This window comes from Labrus bergylta, chromosome 19 (genome assembly GCF_963930695.1).
Source record: "Labrus bergylta chromosome 19, fLabBer1.1, whole genome shotgun sequence".
NCBI lineage: Eukaryota > Metazoa > Chordata > Actinopteri > Labriformes > Labridae > Labrus > Labrus bergylta.
The window spans coordinates 1,737,621-1,759,036 of record NC_089213.1 but is presented as its reverse complement, the minus strand read 5'-3'; the positions used below and the strand labels follow the sequence as shown (position 1 = coordinate 1,759,036).

At 41.1% G+C, this 21,416-nt stretch overlaps 2 protein-coding genes across 2 annotated transcripts in view; both read left to right on the top strand.

Annotated features, from left to right (window-relative positions):
• LOC109980478 (major histocompatibility complex class I-related gene protein-like) overlaps nucleotides 1–1,160 on the top strand; it is a 9,081-nt gene extending 7,921 nt beyond the window's left edge. The window contains exons 7-8 of the mRNA XM_065948061.1: nucleotides 1–50; nucleotides 619–1,160. The exon at nucleotides 1–50 is cut by the window's left edge and continues 32 nt beyond it. Of these exons, the coding sequence (XP_065804133.1) occupies nucleotides 1–24 (24 nt within the window). The 3' untranslated portion in view covers nucleotides 25–50; nucleotides 619–1,160. The remainder of the gene's footprint in view (nucleotides 51–618) is intronic.
• A 5,572-nt stretch (nucleotides 1,161–6,732) lies between these two features.
• On the top strand, nucleotides 6,733–14,579 carry LOC136177141 (collagen alpha-1(V) chain-like). Its single transcript, XM_065948396.1, has 13 exons — nucleotides 6,733–6,744; nucleotides 8,895–8,948; nucleotides 9,127–9,234; nucleotides 9,315–9,368; nucleotides 9,582–9,743; nucleotides 10,290–10,343; nucleotides 10,493–10,528; nucleotides 10,651–10,704; nucleotides 11,371–11,656; nucleotides 11,914–12,020; nucleotides 12,375–12,443; nucleotides 12,551–12,787; nucleotides 13,078–14,579. The coding sequence occupies exons 1-13, from the start codon at nucleotides 6,733–6,735 to the stop codon at nucleotides 13,222–13,224; spliced, it is 1,380 nt and encodes a 459-aa protein (XP_065804468.1). The 3' UTR covers nucleotides 13,225–14,579.
• Nucleotides 14,580–21,416: the final 6,837 nt, after the last annotated feature.

Sequence of the window (21,416 nt, the reverse complement as noted above, 5' to 3'; positions counted from 1 at the left end):
ATGTTTCTAAATCAAAATGCCTAAAAGACAAAGAGAGGACCCTGAACCCAGTGAGTTACATGAAATAAGCCTTTAATTCAGGATATAGTCATTGTTCTGGTGGTGTGTGTGGTAAGTCAGGAAGACACTGCATGTAAACATTACTTCTGCTGCTGCGTCACCTGGACAGAGGCGGTAACCACAGCTACAGGCAGAGAGAAAAGAGAGTCACAGGTGAATGGGGAAGAGGAATCAGGAATCAGAGGAAGACACACAGTTTTTAAACCGTGTGTGTGTGTGAACGTGTTTTTGAGTCCTGTCATGTTTATTATCATGTTTTCATATACGAGCTTATTCTTTTCTTTTTGGTTGTTACAGTAATTCTTTAAATCTGATTATAAAACTGCATAAAGGAGATCGTTTCTTTGTTATTGTAAAAAAGTTGATGACTCATTTTAGTGAAAAAGTCTATTTGAAGTGAAGGGAGATGATTTAAAGAAAGGTGCTTCAATGATGAAATCACCGTGACCTTTGACCTTGATGTTAAAACCTGGATTTGTGGATAAATTCTGTAAAAAAAGTGATGATAAATATTTTTTAATGTCATGTTTTCTCTTTCTTCTGTCTTTTTCTCTAAAGGTTTACGGGTACGTTCTGCACTGAAACAAGGAGCAGACCGACACGCTCTCCTCAGAATTCATTGGCTCTCATCGTATCAGACATGAAGTGATCAGAGTTGGGAATTTAAATTTAAATCTTTGAAATACAAAGAAAACAAGTTTGAAAAAGAGTTGACAAATGCTTTACAAATCTTCTTTAGGGTTGTTTGGTGACGTTAGTTTAAATATAAAAAGCTTTTCCGCTGATAAAAGACGCTTAAATACATTTAAATCTAAACTTGATGATTTATTTTTTGTCACCTGGAGAGAAGAGAATCAGAAGATGAATCTATGACGGCATCACGCCGCTCTTCATGTGTTGAAGAAAGATTTGTGTGTTGATCTAAAATCCATCATAGTTGGATTTTTATACTTCTGGTGTTCGGAGCTTTGTGCTAAAACAAATGTTGGTGATAAATACGTTAATAAAGACACACACACACACACACACACACACACACACACACACACACACACACACACACACACACACACACACACACACACACACACACACAAACACACACACACACACACACACACACCTCAGATAAACCTCCCCAGTAACTGATCCATACTCATAGTGTCCGACATCATGATGATGTGTGGCTGTAAAATACAGAAACATCAACCAGAGGATGTTTTATTGAAGATTGTGAGAAAGCCCTGCTGTTGGTCTCTTGTTGTGTTCGACCACTCGGAGAAAAGAAACACAATTATATTCGACCACCTATCAAAGCTTTTAACATAAAAATCACTCCTGATCCTCTACTCGCTTTCTTTGGAGCGGTTGTTGTGAATCCGTCTTTGTTAATTAAATCACATTATCCTTCTGCAGTGGAAGTCAGAGACTAGTCCTCTATTCCAACAGTGGCTCAGAGATCTGGGGAGTGTACTTCTTATTAAGAGATCAGAGATCATGTTTTCCTGAAAATCTGACATCTCGTATTTGATAAAGGGGACAGACACCCGGGAAAAGCTCAAAGTTTAGAGGGCTCACACTCTTGAACATATATAGACTTGATGAGTGAATGTTTCTCATCCTTTTAGCTGGTGTCCTTGGCTCTGTTTTAACCTTTGTGTTGATGTTTGTCTCTTTTTGTTTTTCTTGGTCTATGCTCCTCTCCCATAAGCTCCTCTTGTATTGAACCCTGTATACACTACTCTCCCAAAATGAGGACCTGTGGGGATGCACAGGTGATGGGATTAGTTGTCTTTTATTTTCCCTTCAATTAAAACACATTTTGAAGAACAAGAACTTGCTTTCTTATTGAATAAGAAGAGGTACTCTAAGAAAAGATGGGAGAACTGTCATGTAAACTTTGCAGACTCCACTTTCCTCTTGTACTGCATGTATTGAACTGGTTTTCTCCTGAGCAAACCTGTTGCACTGAAGTCTGCCTAGCAACAAGGGACATGTGAGTGTAAACAAATGTTGGTGATAAATACGTTAATAAAGACACACACACACACACACACTCACATACCTCTGCTCAGCCACATTTACTGTATATGTCACACACCAACATGATATTGACAAAAATGGACTTAAAACTAACTAAGACCACAGGCCGGTCACTGTCAACAAGGAACATTGTGTGCACTGTCTCACACACACAAACTCTCAGTTCAACCAAGTCCACAAACAAAAATTTAAAAATTTACAATAGCGTCAATAACAAAATGCGTGAAAAGTTTTACTCTGCATGTTGCTTCTTAGTGGGACTTCTAGCATTCCTTGCCTTCAGTGAGAAGGCTACAGAAGAAAATGGGCTCTCAAGGGAGGACATCAAATTCATGGAGAGTGGAAAAGTCAGCAGCTCTGGAGGACGGTCACTACAGCCTGAAGTTTCCCTTTAAGAAAGACAGCCTGTCCCTGCCCAACAACTTTCCGGTGGTGAAGCAAAGGTTACTTGGTCTGAAAAGGAAGCTTTTGAACAACAAACAGTACCATGAAGAATATAAAACATGCCTCAATGAGTTGATGAGTAAAGGCTATGCAGAGCCAGCTACACATCATTTGGATTGTAGCAGTGGCAAGGTGTGGTATATTCCCCACCACGGTGTATATCACCCAAAGAAGAGGACTCTGCGAGTGATGTTCGACTGTGGTGCAACGTTCAAAGCGACATCTTTGAACCATCAACTCTTGCAAGGTCCCAATCTCACTAGCACCTTGCTAGGGGTCCTCATAAGATTCAGGCAAGAACCAGTTGCAGTCATGGGTGACATACAGGCGATGTTTCGTGACAGTAATCAAGACAATGATGGAATGAGAAATAAATATTCCTAAACGAAGAAGACATGTCTGTCTTATTTCGAATTCTTACGCTCAGGATCGAAGCCGTCAAGCGCCTCAATTAATAGGCTAGATTAGTCCGTCTATGTAGATCCTCAGTGGCTTTAAGTTTTAGGCTTAGCCGCTATACTATCCAAAAATATCACTCCAGAGGCAGAGCACAACATCGACAGCTGTTCTTCAGAGATCTAATCAGCATCAAAACTATCCTAAATATCTTCATCATCATTATCAAACAAAACCATCATCATCAATAATATCATTAAGGTGGTAGGTGGTCATAAAGAGCTGGGTCTTTAGCTTTTTCTTAAAGGTGCAGAGGGACTCTGCAGATGGAGTTTAGTTCCTTTCACCAGTAGGGGGCGACAGAGGAGAAGAGTCTAGTTAGAGACTTAGGACCCTGTTGTGAAGGTTGGATCCAAGGGGCAACCTCCGGTCTCGAAAAATGAAGCCTATGCAGAAGTACAAAAAACTGCAGTTCCTTGAGGTTCCTCTTGAGGTTGGCTGCAGAAGCGCCGGAAGCCCACAGCCAAAAAAGCCTGTTTTTACCACAGGAATCAACATGTTTACAGCCTGGTTCAAAAAACGAGATATATCTGAGAAGTTGACGGCCCCTTCTCCTCACACTGTGGGGGGGGGGGGGGGGTGAATGTTTTGATGACTCATCAGTTTTGATTTGATGAAGGATAAGAGTTATTCACAATAAGGCGTGTAGCTGACCAGCTTGACAGGCGGGTGCGGTGTAACGGTTTGTCAGGAGGTTTAAAGTCCACCTCAGAAGAACCAACAAATACAGATGTTGTTGAGGCTCAGGTTTCTTCCTCTGTCTCTGCAGCTCTCTGGGCACCTCGATGGACCAGTCACCAATAATCCACACTGTGTCTATAGGAGAAATACAAAGGTGTTCAATTAATGCCTCAGACAAAATGTACAGTTAACTACATGTGACAGCTCAGGCTGTTTTTTTGTTATGAGCCACATCTGCAGGAATAATATTGAACAAGGTAGCTGCAGCTCATCATAATAGATGCCAGTCTTAAACACTATTTTTTCTAATACTTAAAGTTTTTGGTGTGAAGCTGACACTGTCCACAGACTCCATGACTTCACAGGTTCAATAGAAAACAAATATCTTATAATAAATACTAAATAATTATTTGTTCAGTTGTCATGTTCACCTCATCGCTGTTGACATCAGTAAATATAAAACACAGACATTCCTCTTTTTGTCAGAACAGTAACATGAACTGTATGCTTTGTAATATTGATTTCTTCTGGATGTCTCATATTTATTTACAGTTTATGGATAAAACTTTGTTCATGTATTTCTCTGCTAACACTGACAAAGTCTAACTGCTCTGACAAATAACTAATAACTGTAGTTGTATATTTAACAAAGAGTAGTTTTAAGACTTTAATAAAATATTTGGGTTGAATATAATTAGTTTTAACTGTGTTGTAGAAAAGTTAAAGAGGGAGTGTAGACCTGGATCAGAGAGTTAAAGTAAGGAGGAGCTGGGGGGCGCTAGTGAGCACTGCGTGGATTAGTCGCTTTCTGTGGAGCTCTGTCACATCGCTAAAAAGTTGCTTATAATACACACTTTCATCTAGATTTCTCAAAAATGAACAGCTCTGGAAGAAGTGTCACCAAGGGGAAACCCTTAAATCCAAAATCTGCCTCCAAGAAGGATGGTGAGGATGGACCTGGAAGGGTCTGCAACTGACCATGAGACCCGCATAACAGACCTCGAGAAACGGTGAGAGGAGTTGATGGAGAACAACACTGCCATGAAGCGCAAGCTGACCGACCATGAGAGCAGATCCAGACGCTCCAATATTCAAATCACCGGCTTACCTGAAAAGGTGGAGAAAGGCAACCCGACGCAGGTCATCGCGGAGTTTCTTCCAAAACTTCTCGGGGCAAATCATTTCCCCAGCAGTCTGAAAGTGGACCGGGCACACCGTATTGGCACACAGTCGTCACCTTCACGTCCACGCACCGTGATCGACAAAATTCACCACTTTCCAGAGAAGGAAGAAATTGTGAAGCTTGCCCGCCTGCAATCTCCTTTGTCTTTTCATGGAGTCCGGATCAGTGTGTTTCCCGACTTCTCACCCGAGATTTCTGAACAACGCCGAGCGAGGCAGGAATTAAACACGGTCTGATCTTCACTTTCAACGGCGAGCAGAAACTATTTCAGAAGCCTGCAGATGCCGAGGCTTTCATCGACAGGTTTATTACACCTGCTGCCACCCCGTGATCTGTTGGAGCCTCCGTTTCAGCTCGATGCTGCTCTCAGACCAACATCTGCCTCTGGGTTTATCTGCTTCCACAAGACAGTAAAACAGTTCCGAGTTTTGTTCTCTGCCTATTTTAATGAGTGTTTCAGACATGTGAGGGCTGACGGAGCAGGTCAGAAACTCCACCAGTCATGTACACCATGTTATTATTGGCTGACTGTCTCTTAAGACTCTTTCCTACAGGGTTTAGTTGTCTCTCAGTGTTTATGAGGGGATCCAAGTGCCTCTTCGTTTGGGGAAGTGGATGGGGGGAGGAGGGTTCACTGTATGTATACAATACTATATATTGTGTTTTGTTTTGTTCGCTCTTTCTACACTGCGTCATCAGAACCGTTATGTTGACTATATAACAACACTGTCTCAATATAAACAATGCTTTCATGGTTATCAGTAGTTCATCCGTTTCGCCACAAGGTGGCAGTTTGACCTCATTGACCTGGAATGTCAGAGGCCTTGGAACTAACTTAAAGAGAGGCAAGGTTTTTTCCCATTTCAAATCTTTATCCGGAGACATTATGTTTATCCAAGAAACTCATATCAAACACACGGAGCAATGGAGGTTAAAATGCAGGTGGATATCACAGATATATCAGTCAACCTTTTCTTCTAAAGCTAGAGGTGTAGCCATATTAATCCGTCGAAATATCCCATTTGAGCACATTTCAACCATTTCAGATCCAAATGGCAGCTACCTTAAGAGTCACTGGTCACATTCTGTCTCGGCAGCCTGCAGGTAACGTTATTGAACATATATGCACCCAATTTTGAAAAATCTGCCGTTTCGCATTGCCACGGACAAAATCTAGTACTTAGGAGTTGATATCCCTAAAGGCCCTAAATTAATTTATAAACTGAATTATTTGAACATGATAGAGAGACTCAAAGCCAACTGTAGGTATCCACTGAATGAAGCCGTAGCTTGACGCTCCCAGAACTCCTCTCTTCAGTCATTTTCATCCAAAAAATCCACGGGACCAAATGATCAAAGTTTAAATGTTTACTTAAACATAAATAAACAAAAAACAGATACAGGTTAGTCCAAAACTATACAAAAAGAGAGATGAGGAGAGAGAGGTCAAAAGACTGTGTGGCTCCACTCTCTACTAGTCTGAACTAAGCCCCTCCCCCTCCCAGATCCAATGAACAAAAAGTATTACATGCATCCATAAATGTAACATGATGAGCAATAAGGCTCCTACACCAACATTGAGTCCTGGAGACTGCTACCGCTGTCTATGTTAGGTCGAGTAAATGCAATCAAAATGATGGCACTCCCTACGTTTCTTTACCTCTTTCAAAATGTACCTATATTCGTGCCCAAAGCCTTTTTCAAGCGACTAGATTCCTTGATGTTGCCTTGCGTATGGGGTTTCAAAGCACATCGTATCTCTAAAAAGCATATCACTAAGTCAAAGTCTGCAGGTGGCCTTGGTCTCCCTGACTTTCGGTACTATGATTGGGCTGCAAACTCTAGAGCACTGATGTACTGGAAAGATGCTTATCCAGGTAAAGTCACCCCCTCAACCCCTTCATGGCTGGCAATTGAACAGGATCTTTTGAAAACCTCCCTCCCCGCTCTTCTATTTTCACAAACCAGATCCCCTGCAACTATTACGGGCAATAACTTTAGAATCACAAACTCTTTGAGAATTTGGTATCAAATACGGAAATCATTTAAATGACCTGAAACTTCTGCTTATACACCTGTTTGCTGCAACCATGCCTTCCCTCCCTCAATCACAGATAATACTTTCAGACTCTGGTGGAATAAAGGCATCATCACCATTGCAGACCTTTATGTTAATAACACTTTTGCCACCTTTCTACAGTTAAAAGAAAAATATACACTGCCAGATTCGCATTTCTTCCATTTTCTCCAGATTAGAGACTACATCCGCACAAATATTTCACACTTTCAGTCAATGCCAACCCCAAGCGAACTTTATAATCTTATAAACCAGAGTCCTGACTTGAAACGATTAATCTCCAGATTTGTAGATCTTTTCACAGCACATAACCCTGTTTCCACACAGCACCTAAAAAGATCTTTGTGTATCAGTTGGTCACGAGACCTGGGAAACCTACTTTAAAAACATTTATAGTTGTTCTATAAACTCCAGAAACCAACTTATTCAATTTAAAATACTTCATAGGCTTCATTATTCCTGCACCAAATTGCACTCCTTTTATCCGTCTGTTTCTCCAACCTGTCCAAAGTGTAAATCAGCTGAGGGCACTCTGGGTCACCTATTCTGGTCTTGCCCTAAACTAAATAAGTTCTGGTCAGATATTTTTAATTGCTTCTCTGAAATGTACAACTTTGACATTACACCAGATCCTTTTACAACCATTTTTGGCGGAATTCAACATTCATTAAACTTGTCTCATCTACAACAAAAGACATTACACTACGGCATGGTTGTTGTGAAGAGGAATATTCTGTCTCTCTGGAAGAGTGGAGATATACCCTTTTTTAGGACCTGGCTACAAGAAATGACTAACCTGTTACATATGGAGAGGGTCCCATATAGTGTCTCTCTCAGCTCTACAACCTTTGATAAAATGGGGAACCATTCTTGTCTTACTTATCAAAGACAACCTAAAGTTTTATTCTGCTTGTATACGTTTGTGCAAACAGTTGTCCACACTACTTATATGTCTAGAAACCATGTACTTATACTGTCCTAGGCCAATGAGACACACCGTGATCTCTTAACAGTTGGCGCTGATTCTTTTAAAAAAAATGTTGACTTACTGTATTGTAAGATATCCTATAAGAGCATGTCTTTGTTGTTGTTTTGCTTTATTTTCGCACTGCCCTATGTTTCTTATTTTTCTAATTCCTCTTTGTCTTTTTGTTGCTGTGCTGTTTGTTTATAAAACTGAAAATGTATAAATAAAATATAAAAAATAAAAAAAGTAAGGAGGAACTGTTTTTGTCTCGTGTGTAAAAGAACCTTTAGCAGCTTAAACTTAAAGCCACTGAGGATCTACATAGACGGGCTAATTTAGTTTATTAATTGAGGCGCTTGCCGGCTTTGCTCCTGAGCGTAAGATTGCGAAATAAGACAGTCCAATATCTTCTTCTTCTATGGAATATTTATTTGTCCTTCCATCGTTGTCTTCATTAATGTCATATGTGTGATGTTCAAACAATAATCCAGACATTTCAATTCAGATTCACTCTGTCACCTCATAGTGTACAGCGGTCAAAGAAGTGTATTTACTCCCCGTCTAGCAACACCTGACACCTCAGTGAAAGTTCCTACCTTCATAGATTATCATCTTAACCACAAGGCGACACCTGCTGGAACTATTTGTGTTCTACACTTCATAAACATGGCTCCTCCAGAACCTTTACAACCTCATGAACAGAATTGACATAGAGGAGAAGACACTCACTTCAGCCTGTATCTAATTATAGGTGTTCAATAAGTGCAGTGAACAAATCTTAAATGAATGGACCATTTCTTAACATTATACTCTGTTGTACACGTTGTTGATTAGAAGAACATGTGTGGCAGCAGCGCTACAGTAATAAAACATTTCCACATAATAATCCTGAACATGTCTAGAAGATCTCAGGCAGACTGCTCCTGAAAACATGTTTTATAATCTGCATTTGTTGAAGCTGTGTTACATGTTTCACCTGCCAGGGTCCTGCTGGAACGAGAGGACCAGAGGGACGTCAGGGAGAGAAGGGAACCAAGGTGAGTTTAGAGCTTTATAGTGTATTCTCACTCCCTGTGGTTCTATATGAAAAATATATTGAAGTTTATTATATTGAAGTTTAATTTATTATTTTGTTATGTTGCTGTGCTGCTTTATTAATACTGTGACAGTACTAAAAACATGTTTTATTATAATTCTCATCATCATTGTTTACAGGGAGAAACAGGTGCTGTTGGACCCCCAGGAAAAACTGGACCTGTTGGTCCCCAGGGTGTACCAGGAAAACCAGGAACAGAGGGTCTCCGAGGACTTCCAGGATCAGTGGTCAGTAAAGATTGTGATAGTGACTGCATGGTGTGTTGGCTGGCCATGTCCTCCTAACTGTGTTTCTAAATATGTTTCAGGGTGAGCAAGGATCTCCTGGACCTTCTGGACAGAAAGGACCACCTGGACCTCTCGTAAGATAACAATGCCTTTTATTTCCTTTTCTATTTGCACTCTGCACTCTCACAGTGCGTTCAGTAAAGAGAAGTTGATCAAACAGATGTCCGTTCTCCAGCTGCTGTTTCTTTCAAACCTCTAACTTTGTCTCTTATCTCTCCTTTTGTCTCACCAACAACCTCACCGCTGTTTCCTCCTCTCCTCTTCTTTCTCTCCTTCTCCTCTTGCAGGGACCTCCTGGTTTGCCTGGCCTGCGTGGAGAACCCGGTTCCAAGGGAGAGAAAGGACACCCAGGTCTTATCGGTCTCATTGGCCCCCCAGGAGAGCAGGGAGAGAAGGGAGACAGAGGTATGCCTGGCCCTCATGGAACCTCCGGACCAAAAGGAGAGTCTGTAAGTCGCACTTCTTTTAAAACCTTCAGAAAAGCAGCTCAACAAAATGATAAACCTCTTTTACATCGCCTGTTAAAGATGGGAATGTTATCTCCTATTTACCCTTCACAAAGAAATCACAGAGCCACAGTTTTGGTAAAGTAGTTCTACTGGTGTGCTGGAGATAGAGACAGAGGTGTGTGTGTGTGTGTGTGTGTGTGTGTGTGTGTGTGTGTGTGTGTGTGTGTGTGTGTGTGTGTGTGTGTGTGTGTGTGTGTGTGTGTGTGTGTGTGTGTGTGTGTGTGTGTGTGTGTGTGTGTGTGTGTGTGTTATGAATGTTAAAGCTGTTTGTTTACATGTTGTCCCTCCTGCTGCATCACCGTAATGCAACGTAAAACTCCACACTGGGACACCAATATTACGCTGTTGCAGGTGAAATGTAAAAGCACAGAGGCTAAGTGACAGTGGAGTTTCTTACAGCATTGCAGTGGAAACTGTTGAATTTCATTATAATAAACATGTTTGTAAACTATTGTCATGTTGAACATGTCTCCGGTTTTGTTTCAGGGAATGGCTGGAGGAACTGGACCCCTCGGCCCTGCTGGTCCTGCTGGTCTGCCAGTGAGTAGTCCTGTTTGTCTTGTGAACATGCTATCTCTCTTTGTTCTTCCACTTCACTTAGTTCCCCAGATTTAATAAAGTACCAATGCAATGCAGCAAAACACTACGCATGTCATGGTCACCAAACTAAAGGCTCACCTCGTTTACAGGGTCCTCAAGGTGTTAAAGGAGCCAAGGGTTCTTCTGTGAGTATTCTTCAACAGCGTTTGTACCTCACAAACAGAATGAGATTATTCCTGACTCCTACATCAAATCTGATCTGATTCTGTATTTGCTCTTAAATCTTTCCCCTCTCTGCTGCGTTTAGGGAGGATCTGGTCCTAAGGGAGAAAAGGGAGTACAAGGACCTCCTGGACCTCCTGTAAGTACTCATGCACTCTTTGTGAAAAGAAAGACAATTACATTCTAATCTGCTCAGTATGGATGTAACGATTCACTCAACTCAAGATATGATCAAATCATCATATTGGGTTCAGGATAGGATTTCATCCCGACTTTCTAAATATTATAAGCAGCAGCTGCTATCTACAGCGACCATCAGAGGTAACTAATCCCATTCACACACACCGACGACCAAGCAGTGGGAGCAATTTGGGATTAAGTGTCTTGCCCAAGGACACGTCGGACATGTGGATGCAGGATGTAGTGATTGAACCCCTGAGCTTCTGGTTGAGAGACGACGACTCTACCACTGAGCCACAGCCCCACAAATCCAACATTTAAAAAAACACATGTACAGCACAAAAAAGAAAATCTCTTGAAATAGCAGATTTGCAGCCTGTTTTTCTGTCATTGATGCACAGAAAGCTTTTAAAAGACTCAGAATGTTTTTCACTTTGTGACACCTGATGTACATACTGAATAGTAGTATGTAGAGGCGGTTTTGAAAACAGACACATTATCCACATCTTCACTTGCTTAGTATTTTTGATTGTCTCCTGAGGTATCGTTACATCTCTACTGCTCAGTGATTTCACCTCGTTACAGTTTCTAAGTCGATTTATTGAGATGTAAACTTGCTTCCAAGGGCCCACCAGGTGAGGTCATCCAGCCCCTGCCCATCCAGAGGAGCCCCAAGTCCAAGCGCTCCATCGACGCCAGCCAGCTGCTCCCAGAGAGCGACTCAGACATGCCTGCATCCGACGCCACTGGCACTGAGTTCCTGATGGGCAGTGAAGGCATGGAGGAGATCTTTGGCTCTCTCAACTCACTGCGACAGGAGATTGAGACCATGCGATTCCCACTGGGTACCCAGGACAGCCCTGCTCGCACCTGCCAAGACCTGCACCTCAGCCAGCCAGACCTCAAAGACGGTAAGGGAGTCAACCCACAAGCCTGCTCAGCGTAATAATCCCTGCATCAGGTTTTGATAATGTTCTTTGTGTGGTGATCATCGTCAAGTCAACATGTCGATGAAGCTGATCAACATATATGAAAGAGAGAGAGTGGGGACTGACATGAGAGAAAGGAGCCACAGGTCGGAATCAAACCTCTGACCTCCTCGCCCAACCAGCGCCCCATTCCTAAGAGTTCTAACATTTACATTTTACTTTCTCTGCCCCCCCTGCAGGAGAGTACTGGATTGACCCCAACCAGGGCTGCTCCAGGGATGCCTTCAAGGTTTTCTGTAATTTCACTAATGGAGCAGAGACATGCCTGTATCCCAGCATCAATACGGTCAGTGTATCACAAACACTTTAAAATCTCCTCATTATCCTTTAAAATAAAAGACATGTTAGTCTCTGAGTGCAACTTTAAAAACATTGAACTGATGTGGGAACATTCGATGTTGGTGAAGATTTGAAGACTCTGATTGCTCCCTTTCTAAAAACTCTTTGCATCCTCACATTGTGGTTTTTGTACATTAATAATCAAACTAAGAAAATCTCAGCATGAATAAAGTTCACAAACACTTGAACAAGGTTGATGTTAAATTTTATTTTACCCACAAAACCTGTTTGTTTTATTTGTTAAATAATAAAAACATCAACATCTTCAACTTAACATGTGATGTGGTTATTATGTTTTCAGGTAAAGATGAGCTCCTGGGACAAAGAGACTCCAGGATCCTGGTACAGTCAGTTCTCCACTGGCAGCAAGGTCCGTAACCTTCTGTGACCTTCTGTGACCTTTAAGATTATAGTTTCATTCTTACCTTAACTTCCTCTGATCCTCTTAATGACCTCCTCTTCCTCATCCTCTACCAGTTCTCCTATGTGGACTCTAATGGCGAGCCTGTGGGCGTGGTCCAGCTCGGCTTCCTGCGTCTCCTGAGCATCCAGGCCCGCCAGAACCTCACCTACCACTGCCATCGCTCGGTGGCCTGGGCCGACCGAAGCGCCAAGAACAGCTACAACAGAGCGCTGCACTTCCAGGGCGCCAACGAGGAGGATCTGAGCTACGAGACCAACCCTTACATCAAGGCCTTGGTGGACGGCTGCTCTGTGAGTTAACACACATAAACCAAACCTCCCTGCTACACCTAAAGGATACATCTGTGGAAACGACCTTCTAAATGTTTGACCTGTCTAATCATGGACATTTAAAAATCAAGCAGCCTAATCTAAAGTGCATCAGTGATGAGTTTCTATATTTCTCTAGTTCTGATGCAGTTACATAACGTGAACATAAAAACACTTTTACAAGAGTAGACCTCATTCTTCACAATCTTACCACCCTAAAGAAAATGCTTCCTGTTTCTGAAACGTGTCTCTCTCTCCGTCTCTGTCTGCAGTATCGTAAGGGCTTCGATAGGACAGTGCTGGAAATCAACACGCCACAAGTGGAGCATCTTCCTCTGCGGGATATTAAGGTGTCAGACTTTGGGGAGAGCAACCAGCAGTTTGGCTTTGAAGTGGGACCTGTCTGTTTCCAAGGCTAAAAACACACACATCCTGAGCGGAACAACACTACAAACACTCACACACATGCACTTAGAGACACATTGATATAAAAACACATACATGCCCAGTAATTTGTAAATTAACTTGTAAATGATATGAAAACACACACACACACACACACTGAGATACACAGATGCGGTTGTGGGACAAACAAGCGCTCACACTCAAGTACGTGCCTGGGAAACTCAACATCGTCCCAACCAATAATGGACGTCAAAAATAAGTCAAGAGGAGAGAAATAAAAACTCGCAGAGAGGAGATCATCGTTTGGGCGCACCACAGCAAGAAAGGAAGAAAGAAGCCAGGAGAGAGTGTTTCTGAAGAATGAAACAGTGTTGTTTTACCAGCAGCCAAAGAGGCCGGCCTGAGACAGAGAACAAGCCGGCGACATCTGAAGCCCCTTGTCTCCGATCCCCCTCTCACTCCTCTCTCCTCCCCACGGTCTCCCCCTTTTTTTATCCACTCATCCCACTTGCTCTACCTCCTGCTTCCTCCTTCTAAAAAAAAAGGGTCACACTCGGACTTTATCTGCATTTCTTTAATCTCACGTTCACACTGCGGGCAACATGGTTGACAGTCACTCTTTTCAGACTGAAGAGCGGTGCAACATATGAGGCTGAATGCATCCGTACGGTTTGAAAAGTTAGTTTCGGTTCACAGCTTTGGTGTTAAATGCTTCAGTCAATTGAGAATTGAATGTTTTGAATCAACTTTCTTCTCTAAGCCAGCACTCCCACTCATGAACCTAAAAGAAACCTGCAGGCGCCAAACTTTGGAAGTAAAATGACGGCCAGTGGTCAGTTCAAATCTTCTTTACGGGCTCAGTCATCTAGCTGTCTATTTCTGTGACATGTGTGTAAACACTCAGTGACTTGTCAATCGTGTTGCTCACATTGGAAACACTTTTTAACTCACAGCTCTTTTCTTATTGTATCAAAAGGAACCAAAGAAATAAAGCCACCAGTTTCCTCCCAGAATGAAGAGGGAACCAACCGAAGGATGCCATGCTTGTTAGATTGAAGTTTTTCTTTTGTTACAGCGGCTTCTCTTTATGATTATCTTTCAGTGTCATTAAAAACACTCTATAAATGTGATTCACAGCTCATACTAATGGTTGAAAAATCTTTCTGGTGTGATGCAGCAAGGATTGTAGAGTCCAGTGAGAAGCAGGAGTTATTCTTTGTTAGACCTGTTTCCTTTGAGAGCAGCAGAAACTCTCTTTGAATTGTTGGTTTGTTACGCAGGACAAAACTTGCTGCGTGCAGTGAGGCAAAATAAAGATGTGTGGAAACCTTGGTCAGGGAATTAAATAGCCATTGTTTTTGTAAGCTGTGCTACGCCTGATGCTGTTGTACTTACATGCTACTTGTGCCTTTTAAACAGCTGATTGGTCTTTAAATCAAGGATCAGGCTATGAGGGTCTCCATCCCACACCAGTCTAGCATTTACTGAGTCACTTTCTGGGTACTTTGATTTTTTTTAAATCCAAAACATGTTTTCTGATTATCAGAACCTCGTCAGGGTTTAAATATGTACCTGGGAGCCCTCTCCCATCTTTGTTCTCCTACAGCAGTGAATTAAATGCATGCAGAAACTGTGTGGCAAGGTGCTAATTATACCAAAGTATACAAGTTGTAGTATTCACTTTCCACCCCTCCTTCACTCTCTTTAGTCTCTTTTATAATTTCATGAAGCTTTTTTACTGGGGAAAATGTGCATTACATTCCATTTGTACAGAAATAGTGATATTCTATTGTATTTATTTAAAACAAACAGGGTGCTATGAGATAAAAAAAGACCACCAAATATTCACGTCAAATGTGGTATATTTCATTTGTATTTATTTCCTGTAGCTGACACTCAAGTGTTCAAGTGACTAGAGTGACTTACATGTTCAACTATCTTCCAGCTTGAGCTAAGGTGCTTCTGTTCACGCCCTGTCCAAACTCCTCCTGTAGAACCAAAGAATCTGTGGCCATATTTGATTGTAATATCCCTTTTTTTAGTGTTTTCATCAACTGTACTGTGCTGTTCAATTTTGCTTCCACTGTAATGATTAAATGGTGATTGGTTCGTCTATTGGTTTCAAACTCAGCTTCTTGCTTAACTGGGCTTTTAAATGCATCAAAGAAATTCAGTTCACTGAGTCAGTCCCTGCATTGATCAACATGTTTAAATATTAACACAATCCTCTGAGCTTTAAAATGAACATCTGTGATTTAAGTGGGCATGTTGTGCCTCCTGCTGCATCACCGTAATGCAACGTATAACTCCACACTGGGACACCAATATTACGCTGTTGCAGGTGAAATGTAAAAGCACACTCCTACTGTTGCAGCTCTTTGAATGGTGACCTGACTTGAGGCACCCGAAGCAGATCTTTTCAGCTTTTCAGAATCAAATTTCAGAATTTGATTCTGTCTGACACTGCTTTCTCCATAAACTTCCTGCATTTGTGCAAAGTATGTCCATTCTTCTTACAGAATATGTATGTAATGAATGTCTTTTCATTGGAACTTGTGGTCAGTGTCTTTGCTCCAACATTTGTCTGTCTTTTTGGCCTTTCAGCTTCACATTGTTTCAGTGACTGCAAAAATGTGACTGGGTTACATGCAATTTTTGCTTCCCTAGTTAGGAACTTCACAAATTTGCTGAATGTGGGGAACTGGTTTCTCTCTTCTTCTTCAATAACCTTTTGGTTTCAACTTGCTGTTAGCCAATCTGGTAACTTTTAAAGAATTTTTCTGTTTTCATTACAGTCGTTCAAGATTTCCAATGTCTTTATTTCAATCATAGCAACTTCGCAGCTTCTTAGAAAATCCACAAACTCTCTAAGCTCAAAACTGTCTTTAGGACCTATCTTGGGCCATGCTTGAAGTTTGTCTCTATAGGATTTTGCAATTGTAAATGTATTTCCATATCTTTCTTCCAAAATCTCCCAAGCAGCAGCATAAGAAGATTCTGTCCCGAGTAGGAAATAGCCATCAAGTGTTTTCTTAGCTTTACCACTTACATATCGTCGTAGGTAGTATATCTTCTCTTTGTCTTTAAGGTTCTTCTGGTCAATCAGTGTTTCCAGTCTTTGTATGTCAATGGATCCCCACTGAATACTGCAGGTTCAGGAACTGGAATTCTGTTGTCACTTAAAGCTCCTGCAAGCAGCTTGACGAGTTCTGCTGTACTGTCAGAAGAAGAGGTGGTCGCAGCTTGTGGAACAGGACACATTTGTAGGGGCAGAGGACTTGTAGGAGCTGGCACTTGGTTGTCTGTTCCTACCTCATACTCTACAATGTCTGTCAGGTCTTCTTCAGTGGCTTTAACTTGATTATACACCTGCATTCTTGCTCTTGCTGCATTGAGACCTTTTACTGCTTCCAAGTGCTGTATTCTTCTTTTCTTTTCCTCAAGAGTCTTTTGTAGAGCTGTAAACTCATCTTCCAGTTGAGCTCTAATACTAGCTTCTTCTTCTCTCTTTAATCTTTGTTTCAGCTCTTCTGTTTCTTGCTCTAAACGACGCTTTACAGCTGCTGCCTCTTGATCAGCTAACTTCCTTTTAGCTTCTGCTTCAAGACGCTCTATTTCTAGTTGTTCTTTTTCTTGTTCTTTTAATACTTTCAGAACAGCTGGACTTGCAGCGGCCTCAGCTGCAGCTTCTTGTCGTTTTACAGAAGATTTGCTTGATTGTTCTGAACCACTTTTCAATAAAGAAGTGACAGAACCTGATTTGTAAGAGCTTGAGTCAAAGAGAGAACCTGCTTCAGGCCAATCTTGCTGTTCTTCTGTAGTTTTTCCATCAAGTTGACTTGAGACTTTGGACACAATGAACTTAGAAACCTCTACACACCAATCTACTTTTCGACGAATGTCTTGGTCTGGAGCTAAGACTTTGCGTAGTTCATCATAAACACGCTGGATATCTGCAGAAAGACTTCAGATAAAGGCTCTGTTGATTTGGATAATGACTGCTTCGATGATTTGACTTGAATTTTCCATTTGTCATAAATGTAGTAGAACCTTTGTTGAAGCCCTTTAATTTTGCCATCTTGCATTTCTTTACCCTTCTCTGTTAAGTATTTGGTTCTTTGGCTTCTTCTTGGTTGCTGCTCTCCCTCTTGTTGGTCTTCAGCATCACCATCTTTTCCTTTATCTGCACTATCCCTCACTTGAACTGTAGGCTCATCTGTCTTTGACATCTTAGATCACTATTTTGACCAACCTTTGTAAATAAATCTCTTTAACCTTTAAATTAACAGTATCTTAAATGTATCACTTGACAGTTTTTTTTTTAAAGCTTACAAAAAAATGAAATATTATTTTAAATCAATAATTATATCTCAACTGTACTTATAAGAAAAAACCTAAATGTGCAAAAACAGCCTATCGTAACTGAATATTACTTAAAAGATGCTTAATATAACACTTCAAAATACTCAGAAACTTTAGGATCAAATGACAAACTGCCTCTAATTATTTCTAAGCGCACACCTTTTTTAACTTTACACTTTCAAAGATATCTTAAGCAGCAAGCTTCTTTAGATTCGAGAGCACAGAATTCAAAACACATATCACACAAAAAACAACTTTCACATTAAATTAGCAAACCGTTACAGAATCCTTCTTCTTAGACAACCCTTTACTTCTTAGTGTCCAATTTCTTAATGGATTTTTCTGGAAACGATGCTCTTAAAACTGTGCGTCATTTTACTTCCCTCTCTCTCTCTGTAGTGTGTGCGTGCGTGCTCATCCTTCAGTCCTTGCCGACAGCTCTGCAGGCTCCGACAAGCCCCATGCAGCGCTTTGATCTTGCCGCCGATCGTCAATTAAGTCACTTGTATTTAATAAAATGATTAACTTAAACGTAAAAATATTCTACCAAAACTAAACTTAAATACAACCTAATTCTTAATTTCTACATAATAAAGGTAAACAATAATTGCAACAGTTACACAGAATATGAGCAATTAGTCCCAACTTTAGCTGTGAGTGTAACATGCAGAAAACAAGACCCTGTAAGAACCCTGATCTTGTTCGGGGTAAAGAAATGTTCTAGATGACTGTTTTCTTGTTCCTGTACACAGGCGGCGCCAGGGAGGGGCTCCCCTCGGATAACCAAACCTGAAGCACCCCCTGTGGCTAAATCATATTTTCTTATCTAATTTATTCACATGTGACTGTGAGTCCTGCAAATTGTAATTTTAAAGAAAACATAAAAAACAAAGTGTTTTTCTGAACCTGGAGTAAAGTTAATGAATACGCTGACATGTTGGTGATCCAGCCGAGTTTGTCTGATCTGTGATGCTGGCTGTGTGTGTGCAGGCCATAGACTGTAAATATTATGTTACTGCCTAAGTCTGGTTTAATTTTACAGTCAGCAGTGAGCATGTAGGCAGGCTTGAACATTTCTCCATCAGATGAATATTTCACCATTTGTTTAAAATGAAGACCTTTCAAATGTTGCAGGGCAGGTGTAAGTGCACGCTTGTATGTTTGTGCCTATAGGTGTGTTTAAGCATCAGAAAATCTTCTTTTTGAGAGCACCATCACTTGAACTTGAGCAACCCAAAATCTCCAGCAAAAGGGTGTCTGGTGCCTCCTCTGTTTCCAACCCTTTTTAAGTGATTTCACCTGATTTTTATTAAAAAAATGTATTTATAGTTGAAAACTTAGAATCCAGACTGTTAGAGGTCACTTGAGGACAATAGTAATAAAAAAGTCTGGAAACACAAGGGTAGATTTTCACATATAACCTTTGTTTTTAATGAGTGATCGTCATTAAAATCCTCCAAAGAGCGCTCCTTTACAAACACTTCCATGTTGTTATTATTTTGAACTAAATATGAAGTTTGAAGTTCATGACCCTCAGAGATCCGTCCCCTGAGGCCTGAATAACCTTAAACCACAGCAGTAGTTCAAACTGTGCCAATTTTGCAATGACAGTGGGAAACCTTCCTAAGGGGGCCCCATCTGACAGCACTCACTCTTGTTGCCCCACAACGCTTATCATAAATGATTCCTGTGAAAACCACTAAAGGAAAATGAAGAGGAATCATGGGAGTGAAAACAGCTCGGGCCACAACAGACTCTACAATCGCCATTGTTTGTTTCTAAGTCCATGATCATAAGAAAGGTTGAACTGATGGAATAATGAACGTTATTCTGAAGTCTTTCTTAACTCTCAAAACAAAATGCTGTTAAAACCTTTAGATGCTTAGAAACTATTAAAATGCCATAAAGATGCATTATCACATGCTTTAATGTTATTGTTGTTATTTTCAGGTTTTGTGTCTTTGTTTGACGGGACAGTGGGCAGAGTAGAAAATCCAGAGAGAGAGAGAGAGAGAGATTTTGGAATGACATGAGGGAAGAGAGCTGCAGGTTGGACTTGAACCATGCCCACCTGCTTGGAGGACTATAAGCTCTGTACATGGGGCGTGACCTAACCGCTAAGCCATCTGCTGCCCGTCATTGTTATTGTTGAATTAAAACTGCAATCGAGCTTTTTAATGATGTAACACAAAGTAATAGATATTTACAGTAATCACAATACCAGAATTTTAAACGTGGGCCTAAATGATTGTGGAAAAAATCAAATGATATCGACAACAAAGTCCAAAGCACCACATATTTAGTAATTTCTTCTTCTGTAAAGCTTGCAGACAAACTCCTACAGACTCTTTAAATCGTTGAGAGTGTGTAGGAGTTCCTCCCTCATGCACCTTTCTTATATAAAAACACAGTGAAGAACTTTGATATCGTATCGATCATGACAACAAAAGGGAATGTTCCTTTCTGAATGTGGGGTGTAGAGAAGTGTTGAGGGGAGACAAATGTGACGACCTTAATTTAAAGTTGTTAATGGAGGAGGTTATTTAGCAGGGTGGCTGTGGTGGAGGGCTCCAGTGTGATATATTTTCATGGGGACCGGATATTACTGGAGACGCCCTGCAGAGATCAATAAGGCATCATGTTTTAACCCTTTAAGAGCCAGAGTTTTAATATCAAAACACCACCTTTGTCTGCCCCGTCCCCCTAAAATAAAACCCCAAGTGGTTCATGCTGTTTATCCTCATATACTCTTTATAATGTTTTGGGATGTTAAATTTGCCTTTAGGCTCTCAGGCCATGAGTTTACTCAACTTACAAACACAGGCTTGTTGAAGTTTTAATTCAGTTTCAGGAAATCCCATCCACCATATTCACCAGATGTGTTTTTCTCTTTTCTATTAAGATAAACAATTAAGGTCAAATTAGCACAGGACATCTGTGTTTTTTCCCTCTTACATCATTTCACTGATGTTCCTCTGATTATTTGTCTTATTATTTGAATGTGGTAAAGCAGGCGGAACAAGAGGAGCACATGAGGTCATAAAACTGTTTCCCTTCTCTTCCCTCCAAAATGTTCAACTCTTGTCAGAGCTCAGTCTCAGTCACATCAAAACGAAACTTATCACACTGGTCAGGTGATTTCCCAGAAACAGCTCAGAGGGGTTGTGCCGTGTTTGTCCACTGGAGGAGCTCTAAGACTGTACTCCACTCCTCAAACAACAACTGGAATAGTGTGGCTGTGTTTAAAAAAAAAAACAGGTTTACTTTGCTTCCTGCTTTAGATAGGAGCAGCAGCTTGGCACAGAGACATGAGGAAGGCGTTGCATTCTGGCCCGGATCAGTGTGACTCAGCTCTTTTTAGCGTATCATATCTGCTTATCTACTTTCATTTCCTGCTTTTATGAAACAATTCTGAGCCCAGAGTTAAAACATAATTCATCCCCTTTGCTTTATAGTGACAACAAAACAAACGCTGAGTGCGAGGAATCAGATGTTGACGACATGTTTGCCCTGCAGTGACCTCCAACAGAGACCGTGTTTGTGTGTCTGCCATTTCAAATAAACAACAACAAGCGAAGACACAAAATGGCACCATGCAGCGTTCTCACAGTGATGGGTGTGGCCACATGTGCTCGCATGTATGCAGAGCGCAGACTGTGTTGCATCTGAGCTTGGTTTGGCTTTGATGAAACTTTTTAGTGCAACAAACGGAATCAGTGACTTTTAAAGAAACTGCAGGCAAAGCTCCTGCTCAGTGAGGAAGGTTTAAACTGCAGACAAAGTTCATAAAATCACAATGATTCCTTAAAAAGAAGAAGATGATGACACAAAGTTGTGATTGCGA